The sequence below is a fragment of the Berghia stephanieae genome, chromosome 14, assembly GCF_034508935.2.
Source record: "Berghia stephanieae isolate SIO BIC M18660-M18661 chromosome 14, UCSD_Bste_1.3, whole genome shotgun sequence".
NCBI lineage: Eukaryota > Metazoa > Mollusca > Gastropoda > Nudibranchia > Aeolidiidae > Berghia > Berghia stephanieae.
Genome location: NC_088373.1, coordinates 31,282,404 through 31,296,076, shown reverse-complemented (window position 1 = coordinate 31,296,076; position 13,673 = coordinate 31,282,404). Strand labels below are relative to the sequence as shown.

The 13,673-nt window shown below is 35.3% G+C and overlaps 1 protein-coding gene across 1 annotated transcript; it reads left to right on the top strand.

Moving 5' to 3' along the window:
* The first annotated feature begins 479 nt into the window (after positions 1–479).
* On the top strand, positions 480–12,038 carry LOC144959847 (uncharacterized). Its single transcript, XM_078892640.1, has 5 exons — positions 480–610; positions 3,401–3,520; positions 6,698–6,814; positions 10,530–10,690; positions 11,544–12,038. Exons 2-5 carry the CDS (start codon positions 3,462–3,464, stop codon positions 11,789–11,791), a joined length of 585 nt encoding a protein of 194 aa, XP_078748766.1. The 5' UTR covers positions 480–610; positions 3,401–3,461; the 3' UTR covers positions 11,792–12,038.
* Positions 12,039–13,673: the final 1,635 nt, after the last annotated feature.

Sequence of the window (13,673 nt, the reverse complement as noted above, 5' to 3'; positions counted from 1 at the left end):
TCTCCTTACCAGCCATTTTCAGGATTTTCCCAATAACTTCACACCCAACTAACACAAAAATAGATTTTTTATCACTCAAACACAATAGCAGTAAGTTCTTGCCATACATAATTTCTTTAGCAAAACATTGCTCTTCAAAACATTGTTAATTTTATTTAAATTTTATGATGTGCAAAAGAAATTTGAAAAAGAAAAATGTTGGTTGTATCGTTACGAATGTGACGATTTTCCTATAGTTGGTATGGAGAGGGTTAATTTAACGTCTCCACGCCGGATTTCTGGTTGTATGCGTGCGTGCGTGTGTGTGTGTGTGTGTATGTGTTTGTGTGTGCGTGTCATTTGTAAACAGTATTGCTATTCGCAGAATGCCATGTAAAAGAATTCCGCGCCTCGCCTATCTGGAGAAACACTTGTAATTTTTTTCCTCGCTGTGACAAGTTGAATGTTTAATCTATTTTGGCTTCAGGATTCATAAATGTAGAAATCACAACAGGAAGCTAAGCTTCTGGCTTTCGACTATTAATTAACTAGTTTAGTTTTGAACAATCAAAACATGGAATTTGTGACACACCTTCGGACAAACTTAATTGGTTTATTTATAAACAATAACGTGAATGACATCTACCTCTCTTTTTGATCATTGTTATTGTTTTTATACCGCGAAATGGAGGACTAGTTATCACACGATTTTCCCGATCAGATTATAAACGTTTAAATTTACACATAATTTTCTATTTATCAAGCGATAGAATTGTGGGTAGCTTGTTTAGATGCATACCATCGATAGAAAAACCTGTGTAGTTTTTGTTCGTAATGTTTACCAATCACTGCCATTGTTTACATTATAACGACTGTCCGAGAGGCGTGGTTATCTAAGCGTCTATTTTAACAATTGTTTTTATGTCAAGTGTAATAATAATAATAATAAACAGAAAGAGGCAATTTCATCATTATTATTATTATTATTATTATTATTATTATTATTATTATTATTATTATTATTATTATTATTATTATTATTATTACTATTATTATTATTATTATTATTATTATTATTATTATTATTATTATTATTATTATTGATTTTATACCCCCTATGTGTGAATAGTTATCACACGACTATAAAAGTTTATGCATAGTTTTCTGCGTTGGTTTTATTCATCGAGTGGTAAAATAGCGGGTATTTTACTTAGACACATACCGTCGATAGTAAAACCTGTGTTGTTTGCTATGTTTACCAATCACTGTCATTGTTATGACGACTGTCCGAGAGGCGTGGTTATCTAAGCGTCTATTTCATCGTACAATTTGGCAATGGGGAGAAACAGCATTATTGAAAAGTCTTTGACAATTAGATTAGAAATTGTATTCAAACCGACATGCACTCATTTGCAGGTCTGATAACCCAATTCATTCAGGGCTCATTGTTGTAATGAAAATCTAAAATAAATGGCGCAAATTATTGTCCATTTCAACAATGTTAAACTAGGGCCATACTTGGGTTCGGCTGTCAGACCTGTATATTTGTACACTTTGATTCAAACCCTTAATTTGATTGAAAGTGTGTATTAAACAGTGCCATACGAAACAAGAAAGAAAAATACAAGAATCTGGACAATGATTATGTTTTTTTGTGAGGCACGCGAGGATTCACAGTGTAAAACGCGTTTCTTTGTGACTAATACTGGCATTAAAGGGCGGTTTGGGTCAAATTATTAGGAAAATCCTTCGAAAACTTGATTTTGAGGTTTTGGTGGAAAATGATATCTTATTATCTTAGAAATAATATAATTGAAGGCCAATTTCTTAATATAGACTATAAAGGCACGAAAAACACAGTCGAAAATTGTACAGGTAGTAAGAGAAGTGTGAAAAACGGGAAGCTATTTTGCTATTTTCTAAATATGTCATTTTTCTAAAGGGTATGGGAAACTGTGTCAAACGTTTCTCAGAATCTATTCAATGAAATTGTCTGAAAATTCCCACAGTCATCACAGAGATAATGTATTATGTCATCATAGAGAGATTTTTTTGGATAAATGTGATGTGAATTTTTAATTATTATCCTAATTCTGAATTTTAAACATCAATTTTGTCATAACATTTTGATTCTCAACTTTGTAATGTTCTTATAAAAATTCCATAAGCTAAAGCCTTAAAATCTCTCTATGGTGACACACTATGGTAAAATATTGATAAGATGAAAGAATATGAAAGTCATATCTTCATTAGTTTTTGTGGAACGTTCACCACAAGATTGTTATATTTTTTTTATGTTTGACCCCAAATTAGGTCGCAAAATGTGTATCAACACAGGTAATTAAAATTTTTCACCATAAATGTTGTTTTTTAACCTCTAATGACGATAAAGAATGATTCTTCTTCTTCTTCTTCTTCTTCTTCTTCTTCTTCTTCTTCTTCTTCTTCTTCTTCTTCTTCTTCTTCTTCTTCTTCTTCTTCTTCTTCTTCTTCTTCTTCGTTCCTCTGATGGACATCTATGGCTGCAGTCCGATATCTGCTATGAAGTCTGTGGTCCGCTTTAGGTCCTCAGCCTCACCATAGAGCTTTGTGTTGAGTGTTGTAGGGGTGACCCAGTGGTTCGAACATTGCACGTTGTATAGTGGGCAATCCATAAGCACATGTAAAGTGGTTTCATGGTGGGTTCCACATGGGCAATAAGGGGTTGTTCCAATACCTAGCTTTGTAAACATAGTCCTCTTAGTCTATTGTGTCCTGTTCGGAGGCGGAATAGGGTGACTTGGCTACTTAAAGAATGATTAAAACCGCCCAATATTGGTAATTAAATATTTTTTTAGAAAAGACCAAAAACCGTCCCAACTATTGAACACCGTCTGTGGTGAAATGGTAGCACGCCTGACCAGTAACCAGAAGGTCCGATATTCAATCTCCAGTCGAAGAAGACTGGTATATTAGGATGGTTATTTTTGCATGTGTTTTTCTTTCTTTCTTTGTCTGACACTGTTTCGTACACATTTCTTCAGAACTTTGTCTATCAAAAGTTCTTTCTCCCTATTTTCTCAATTTGATATTTTCATGAATGAAATCTTATAGGGAATGAGATTAGTGGAAGAGTAGCGTCCCTTGATTGGACGTTACCGGTGGAGAAGTTATTTGTAAACAAACCAACTACAAGCCAAGCGCTCCAAATACAAAACTTATTATTCATATTTCTGTACTAAAATGCATATCATAATCAACGTTATGCACTTTTGTACAGAAATGTGAATAATGAATTTTGTATTTGGAGCGCTTGGATTGTAGTTAGTTTGTTTACAAATAACTTCTCCGCCGGTGACGTCCAATCAAGGGACGCTACTCTTCCGCTTATCTCATTCCCTATACCCAAACCCTTAATTCTTCTCTGTGACTTGATTTCCAGCAGCCAAACGGACTCGCTGAAATCTTAGATTGACTAATGTAAACCATCGGGTTCCATCAGGATGGAATTTCATGTTGAATTTAAAAGAAACTGGATATTGACTGTTGTGGTTTTGTCAAGGTAAGTTCTTTGATATTGACTATTGTGGATTTGTCAAGGTAGTTCATTGATATTGACTTTTGTGGATTTGTCAAGGTAGTTCATTGATATCGATTGTTATGGATTTGTCAAGGTAAGAGCTACTGGGTATCGACTGTTGTGGATTTGTTAAGGTCATGTTCTGGATATTGACTATTGTGATATTGTCAAGGTAAGAGTTTTTGATTATTGAATGTTGTGTTATTGTCAATGTAATTTCCTGGATATTGACTATTTTTCTAACCCCCCCCCCCTCCTCCCTCCGTCCACCCAGCAGTAATTGGGTTGCTAGGTCTGCTAGATCTGGCGGAAAGTACTTTGTGATAGACTAACGCTCTATCCAAAGAGTAGCTAGCAATTGATATATCGTCCGTTCCATTCTATAGAAACAGGGCTACTATACACCCCTGCTCCATAGGCCCAGTGGCTCTGAATTGACTACCTTGGCTTTCCAAAAGATCAATAAAAACGCTGCTATTCAGAATTCTACGGGAGTCCAAGTCGGCGCCAGTTACTGTCAACTGGGGCAACTTCGCCTAAAGGGGATACTTTGCCTAAAGGGGAAACTATGCCTAATAGGGAAACTTTGCCTAATGGGGAAACTTTGCCTAATTTGGAAACTTTGCCTAATGGAGAAACTTTGCCTAATTTGGAAACTATGCCTAATAGGGAAACTTTGCCTAATGGGGAAACTTTGCCTAATTTGGAAACTTTGCCTAATGGAGAAACTTTGCCTAATTTGGAAACTTTGCCTAATGGGGAAACTTTGCCTAATAGGGAAACATTGCCTAATGGGAAACTTTGCCTAATTTGGAAACTTTGCCTAATGGGGAAACTTTGCCTAAAGGGGAAACTTTGCCTCTTGAATATTGGACCAATAAGAAGTTGTTTAGACCTGTGGCAATTATTTTCTTTGATGAAAATTGGAGTCTATTAACGGAGACAACGATTGCAACAAAGCTGAGATTATTCAAAATGCTCCAAATTCACAGAGGGAAAGTTTTCCCTTGAGCCGAAGTTACCCCAGTTGACGGTTACAGATCTTTAAGTGGAAATAATAACTTATGCTTGAAATAATACGGTTATGTGGTTTAGAGGTGTGACACTTGTCTTTGGGTCTGAAGGTCTTGTGTTCGAGTCCCAATCTGAGCGATGCATAGTCTAACCCATGGAAAAGTCTCTTTAACCTCACCAAGCTGTAAAACGGGGTCGTCTGTGTCGGAAATAGATTATAATATCGCCTTACAGGCGTCATGTCTCTAGGAACCTACATGTTAAGTGTTGCTGTTAACTGGAGATCCCTTGTAAGCGCTTTGAGCACATTTAGTGGATATTGCGCTACACAATTGCTCTACCCTTTTTTATAACAATGATAATATTAGCTATATATTGCTATCTTTATCTCTTCGAGCTTTTAACAGCAATTATTTGCATTGCACCCGGATCTCATACGAATAAGTAGAAGCTTTAATCTAGCTTAGGAAGGAATGGACGTTTCGGGTTTCCCCTTTGTCAAGAAAACACGATTAAAAAAAACGTTAAAGACAAAGAGGAGATTCGGAGGATGGAGTCGGAAAAATGAATAAATCTCTCATCTGTCATTTGATTTTAGGTTTCAATCCTCGTGATTTTTTTTTTTTTTTGCCAAAGGGGAAACCCGAAATGTCCACATCATCTGTTTTCGTCCTGGATTCGAGCCACGCTCGGAGCATAGTTGAGTCCTTGGAAAAGGCTCTTTACTCGCATTCTCTCACCTTGCTGAGGTGTAAAATGATTACCTGGCCGTTAACACCGTTGTCTCTGTACGAAAAAATTGTAATACTATCTCCTAACAGGCGTCATGTCCCGTCCACCATGTGAGTTAAGTGTTGCTGTTGGCCAGGGACTCCTTGTACAGCACTTTGAGCACGTTAAGTGGACATTGCGCTATATATATTCAATTTTTGTTTTATATTTACAAAATAATAATTTTGAAAAATATATAAATGAGCTTTTATTGAATCGTGTTTGATACAAATATGGTACGAAAAGTGCTCGACATGTAGTAATGGAGCGAATTATTATTTAAAATATTTACCACAATGTTTGGGGCAGTCTACATCGATGTTTCAGGCTTAATTTGCCATCTTCAGGACTGAGTTGTTTTGTTGACTGTTGTTGTTTCTTGAAGTGGTTCCGGTTTGAAGTTAATTAAGAGGAATTTGCGCCGATGGGGACACTTTCCGTAGATCTCATTTTTCATGTTGAGTGTGGCTTCATGAGGTTGTTTGATTATGGTATATTTTTCTTCCAGGCATAAGCTACATTGTTTTGATGTTGGTGTGTATCCTGTTGCTTTAGATAAAATTTTCCATGAAATGTTGTGGTCTATTTTGTTGTCTTTTAATTTCCAAATATGTTCGCTGAGTTTTGTGGATGTTTTTTTGTTAGTGTTTCTAAATGTTGAGAAACACTAACAAAAAAACATCCACAAAACTCAGCGAACATATTTGGAAATTAAAAGACAACAAAATAGACCACAACATTTCATGGAAAATTTTATCTAAAGCAACAGGATACACACCAACATCAAAACAATGTAGCTTATGCCTGGAAGAAAAATATACCATAATCAAACAACCTCATGAAGCCACACTCAACATGAAAAATGAGATCTACGGAAAGTGTCCCCATCGGCGCAAATTCCTCTTAATTAACTTCAAACCGGAACCACTTCAAGAAACAACAACAGTCAACAAAACAACTCAGTCCTGAAGATGGCAAATTAAGCCTGAAACATCGATGTAGACTGCCCCAAACATTGTGGTAAATATTTTAAATTATAAATGAGCTTTTATATAGCGCAATATCCACTAACGTGCTCAAAGCGCAGGGACCCTGGCCAACAGCAACACTTAACACGGAGGACGAGACATGACGCCTGTTAGGCGATATTACAATTTTTCGGACAGAGACAGCGCTGTTATCGGTCAGGTACTCATTTTACACCTGAGTACTATGAGAGAATATGAATAATGAGTCTTTTCCAAGGACTCATCTATGCGCTCAGCTCAGCGAGGCTTGAGCACAGGACCATTCGATCCGAAAGCGAGTGTCATACCACTAGACCACATAGCCGCACATAATTTTGATTTTGTTTCCGAATTGAATTGTCCTCAGACTCATCACAACCTTAAATGGTTTTCAGCTTCCAATGTTCCCGGTGGGCAGCACAAAAACCAAGATTATCAACGGCATCAATGTCCATTTCCTGTTTGGCCACAAAGTGAAAAACAGGTAGATAGATATTTTTAAATAAACTATTTATCATCCGAGACTCAATTTATAGATAGCATGAAGTTGACGTCACTCTGGTCTTTTGTTATTATTATTTTTTTTGCCATCCGCGTTTATGAGTAATACTCACTAAACGGTATTATCCAGACTATAAACGTTCATGATTACACATAGTTTGTGTGTTGGTCCGTTATATTTCCGGATGGCAATGTTATGAACTTCTTAGCCAATCGCATACTATCTATAAATAGAATGAAGTTGACGTCACTCGCATCTTTGTTATTGTTTTTTGCCATCCACGTTTATGAGTAATTCTCACTAAACTGTATTAACCAGGCTATATAAGTTCATGGTCACACATAGTTCTGTGTGTTGGTCCGTTATACTTCACAATGTTGTGAGTTTCTTAACCAAGCGCATTATATATATATATATATATATATATATATATATATATATATATATATATTATATATATATATATTTGTCTCGCCTATTATCTGCTCCTAGTCAGAGCGTTTCCTTCATAAAGTTATAGCCTGACACTGACCAAAAAATGACGTCAAAATGCCAGTCTTTTGCCACAAAAGAAAACAAATCGTGAGTTGTATTCAACAGTTCAACCAATGAAATAACTTGTTTCCTTGAGTTCTACTAACGACAACTCACTAGACGCTACACAAACCTTTAAAAAATGACGTCAAACTGCCAGTCCAAGAGGGTTCTAGCGTAGCCATCGTTATGTTATAGCCTGGTACTTAAATCCAAAGGACTGGCAGTTTGACGTCATTATTTGTTTTTTGCACCGCCTTGTGAGTTGTCGTTAGTAGAGCTCATGGAAACAAGTTATTTCATTGGTTGAACTATTGAATACAACTCACGATTTGTTTTCTTTTGTGGCAAAAGACTGGCATTTTGACGTCATTTTTTGGTCAGTGTCAGGCCATAACTTTACAAAGGTCACGGTTCTAATGTCAGGCTATATGTTAACGATGGCGACGGTCTGAGTCCCAAATTTTTCAACCAACTTTCAGTGCATACAGCTTTGACAATTACCTAAGTTGTGTATTTGCTTAAAAGGACCGCAATGAATATTTCAATAGTTCTATTTTTGTCTTTAATTTTTGAAAAGAGAGTTGTGTCCCTGTTATCGGCTTGCACCAGTGAACCAATCGTTAGTGAATATTTACGAATTTAAAATGCATCAGACCCAATGATTTTGAATAAAGGGTGTACAATTTGTAAAACTAAATTAAGTTAATGGATCTGTGGCGTTGAAGGCCTTCGCACGCTTTGAATTACTGACTGGCTTTAAAATGTTATTTGACGTGCTCTGGAAAAAAAAAAAAACATGTACAGATTTAAACAAATTATCCAGACAACTCGTCCTTTAAATGTCTATCGATTTAGATTACCCCCATAATGGCAAGACATTTCAAACCTGGGATTTTGCAATGTTTTCATGTCGTTTGTTGGTTAGTGGTCACCGCCTAGTGAGTTCTGGTGTTGTCAGGACTCAAGGAAACAAACTATGATCTCATTGGTCAACCCTCTCCTTACTATGTGGTCTTGTGGTATGACACTCGATTTCCGATCGGAAGGTCCTGGGTTCGAGCCTCGCGCTCGGCACATAGTTGAGTCCTTGGAAAAGGCTCTTTACTCACATTCTCTCACCGTACTCAGGTGTAAAATGAGTACCTGGCCGTTAACAGCAGTGTCTTTGTCCGAAAAGTTGTAATATCGCCTAACAGGCGGCATGTCCATTCCTACATGTTAAATGTTGCTGTTGACCAGGGACCCCTTGTAAAGCGCTTTGAGCACATTTTAGTGGATATTGCGCTATATAAAAGCTCTTTTTTTTACTACCCATAGGAAAATAGTCACATTCGTTGCGATGCAACCGACAATTTTCTCATTCTGATTTCTCTTGTACATCACAACATGTAAAGAAATGCTTTGGTTACAGCTATAAATACTAAACACTGTGTTGTAGACATCACTTTCCTGAACAACATTCTGTATAGAATGCACTTGTTACTTTTTGTTTGATTAGGAAAATAAAAGTCTATTTTTGTGTCGGGTGGGTGTGAATTTTAGGGGAAAATTCTAAAAATAACTGGTAAGGTGAGAGTTAAACTGGAATACAACCACGATTCGTTTTCTTTTTGTTGGCGTCGCTATGCACCAATCGAGTGGCTCTGTGTGTATGTGTGTGTTTGTGTGTGTGTGTGTGTGTGTGCTCGCGCACGCGCGTATGAGAGAGAGAATGAGAGAGAGAGAGAGAGAGAGAAAGAGAGAGAGAGAGAGAGGTGAGCAGACCTTAGCCATCGTTAACATAGCCTGACACTAGAACCGTAGCCAACGTTAACTCATAGCCTGACACAGACCAAAAAATGATGTCAAAAGACATGTCTTTTGCCACAAAAGAAAACAAATTGTGAGTTGTATTCAATAGTTCAGCCAATGGAATCACTTGTTTCCTTGAGCTCTAATAATGACAACTCACCAGAGAGTGCACTAACCTATAAATAACGTCAAAAGGCAATCTTAGGAATCTTTCACGAAGTCCAAGCTAGAAGCCTCTAGGACTTACAGTTTGACGTCATTTTTAATTTTAAAGCGTCTAGTGAGTTGTCTTTAGTAGAGCTCAAGGAGAGTAGCGTCAGGAGCCGTCCGGATGTTATCTTAAGCATTTTCAAGCCATCAGAGCTGTACGAAGCTTTCCAGAAGCCGTCCAAAAGGTAGGCCTCCCGAAAACTCCTCGTGCTGGCATTTCTTTCAATTTGTATTTTCACTGTGGATCTTTTTGCCAGGCGTTTATTTATTCAACTTGTCAATATATAATGGCAGTTTAAAAAAATCTCTGTAACAAACCTTGATAGATTAGTGAAAGATTAAACTGTATTATGGGTTTAACTATCTCCTTACCAGCCATTTTCAGAATTTTCCCCAAAACTTCACACCCAAATAACACAATTTTTTTTTCTATCACTCAAATTTAATAGCAGTAAGTTCTAGCGATAAATGATTACTTTAGCAAAATATTGCCTGCAACAAACTGTTCATTTTCTTTAAATTTTATGAAGTACAAAAGCCATTTGAGTAAGTAAAAGGTTGGTTGTACCGTAACGAATGTGACGATTTTCGTGTAGTTGGTAAGGAGAGGGTTTAATGATTCTATGGGCCACCGTGGCTCATCGAAACGGCCTTTGCTTCGTATCCGAAAAGTACCGAGTTCGAATACCCGCTGCGCTGTGTCACCTTGAGCAAGAAGTCGCCTTTCCCTGGCTGAGTTTGCGGCTCTGCAGGGCATGAAACGAACACCTGGGATATTTCAGTCTTCCCTTGGAATCGACCCTGGAGACACCCCCCCCCCCCCTAAGGAAAGAATAAAGGGAATTTTGTTTATTTATTTATGACCCATCGTCTCAAAACGGTATTATGTCGGAACGAACCAGATGCTTTAAAGCCGAATTAAATGTTAAACTGGTCAAAAATATAAACTGTTTTCATTAAAACCCTAAAATATGGTATCCATTCTCCTCAATAAATCTTAAAAGCTCAACACAAGTCCGATATTTCTGGCTATAAATTCAATTTTCAACATCTTAACCAACCCGACTTAATACCGTTTGGAGGCGAAGGGTCACATTTATTTATTTATTTATTTATTTATTTATTTATTTGTTTATTTATTCATTTATGATATTTTCAGTGACGTCGTGGGCAAATGCCAACAAAAGCTCGGCATTGACTATACAGAGTACATGCCAGCCACCAACGATGACGTATATCACATCATCGAAGCTCTTGATGAGTTTAGTAAAAAAGACGAGGTTTGGATCCAATCCAACTATGACCGCCAGGACAGTCTAGGTACGTCATTGGACGCGGGGCCTGCCTACTTGAAAATATTAAAATTCGTTGTGTTTTTATTTTGTTGTTGTTTTGTTTTTCTTTTTTTTTTTTCTTTTCTTTTTTTTTTTTTTTTTGGGGGGGGGGGGGGAGACAAATTATATTGTCGCTAATATTTTTTGAGTTTAAAAATCACCATGTGGTCCTCACGAGGAATAAATGACTCTTCAAAATCCTTTAAAATTATGTAGATAGGCTGGTTTTATTATTATTATTATTATTATTATTATTATTATTACTATTACTATTATTTATTATTATTATTATTAATATTATTATTATTATTATTATTATTATTATTATTATTATTATTATTATTATTATTATTATTATTATTATTATTATTATTATTATTATTATTTATTATTATTATTATTATTATTATTATTATTATTATTATATTATTATTATTATTATTATTATTATTATTATTATTATTATTATTATTATTATTATTATTATTATTATATTATTATTATTATTATTATCATTATTATTATTATCATTATAATTAATATTATTATTATTATTATTATTATTATTATTATTATTATTATTATTATTATTATTATTATTATTATTATTATTATTATTATCATTATTACTACTATTATTATTATTATTATTATTATTATTATTATTATTATTATTATTATTATTATTATTATTATTATTTATCATTATTATTATTATCATTATTATCATCATTATTACTAGTATTATTATTATCATTATTTCTAGTAATATTATTATCATTATTACTAGTATTATTATTATCAATTGCTTGAAATCATAATTTTTATTTATTTTCCAGCGGACTCATTCTCATGGAGTGTAGAGAAAGTTGACCTTGACCTTTGGTACACGGGGACATCTCGGTCAGGGGTCACGAGGACAGAACCCACCGGTACCTCAAAATGTCTCGTTTTGAGAAAAGCTGTTCAGAAAACTGTGTCAAGGACGGGAAAACACATGCTTTCAAATCGCGTGTGCAGTAAGAAAACAGTTGGCTTGTGCATGGGTAGGGAGTCAACAGTTGTTATGCCACCTCTATATCTATAAATAGTCACGCGTAATGATACCAAGTTTACAATAATAATAGTTGACGTCATATTGTCAATCGTTGAATTTCACTAAAATTATATTTTAGAAAATAGAAGTATCATTTAAATATTATCTGTGACCCTTCGCCTCAAAACGGTATTAAGTCGGTGTGGTTAAGATGTTAAAAATTGAATTTATAGCCAGAAATATCAGACTTGTGTTGAGTTTATACGATTTATTGAGGAGAATGGATACCATATTTTAGGGTGATAATGCCAACAGTTTATATTTCTGACCAGTTTAACATGTAATTCGGGTTTTAAGCATCTGGTTCGTTCCGACATAATTGCGTTTTGAGACGATGGTTCACATATTATTTTAATGTCTTTTTATCAAAGACGATGAAATCGGAATCGTTTGAGGGGGAAATTAAAAGATTCCTTACACTCTTGCGTTTTGGAAATCGAACTTTCTTCCCAACACATTCATACAGAAACCAATAAAACATCTACACACTCACTCACACACACACACACTCATACACACACACTCACACACACACTCACACACACTCACACACACACACACACTCATACACACGCACACGTCCTTCAACGATAACGATAGAGTGGCGTTACCGACAATTTCTGTAATTATAATTACAATAGGATTCAATAGTCTGATGTCATGTCCGCCTAGCAACGAGCATCTTGGTTCTGAACAAAATAAATCGGTACTCTTTATTCTTCATGCTGGCTAGAACTTTTTAACATGTCATGTGATCAGAATGTATAAAAGTCAAATCATGATCGGATTTATAATGTTTTTCTCCTCTGGATACACTTTTATGCTCGTCGTAGAAGAAGTTCATAAGGGCGTCCGCAATTGTTCCGATAGTTTAGAACCAGTTAATAAGTTACTACGCGTCATTACGAGGGAAATGACGTCACGACTGTTGAAGCCTATTAAAACCAATTTACTCTGTCATTTCATGAATATCAAAAACCATCTTCTATCCCCTTAGTATTGTCTGATCCTGACAATGAAATAAACCCAATGTGAAGAAGAAACGGATGGTCATGAGATGATATATTACCCAACTTCTCAAAACGGTATTATGTCGCAACGTACCAAATGATTAAAAGCAGAATTAAATGTTAAACTAGTCAAACATATCAACTGTTGGCATTAAAATCCTAAAATATGGTATCCATTCACCTCAATAAATGGTATAAACTCAACATAAGTCTGATATTTCTGGCTATAAATTCAATTTTTATTATCTTAACCAACCCGACTTAATACCGTTTGGAGGCGAAAGGGTTACATATAGAGACGCTGCCAGAAGCTTTAAAATACAAAGAAGGAAATTTTGTAACATTTCATACATCTAATCAGAGATTTAACCCAATGTTGCTTTGAAGGAATAAACAACAAGCAAATACACAAACAAACAAACAAACAAACAAACAAACAAACAAACAAACACTCAAAAATATTGAGTAACATCTAACGCAATATCCAAATAATGCAACGTTATAGTAGTTCATATACATGAGAAAATTTCCAATAACTTCATTGGACAATCCTTTAGAGCCTCTGATACTCTGATATAACGAATTAAGATACCATCACTGAAGTATGTCTACAATAAGCTTCAACAGTCGTAACGTCACTTCCTTCGTAATGACGCATGGTAACTTAGTAACTAGCTCTAAACTATCGGAACAATGGCGGGCGCCCTTATATAATATTTCTTCGATGACCATAAAAGCGTATCCAGAGGAAAAAAAAACCCCTTAAAAATATGATCATGTTTTGACTTTTACACATTCTGATCACAAGACATATTATAAAAAGTTATATCCAGCATGGAGAATAAAAAAAGAGAAAGAGAGAG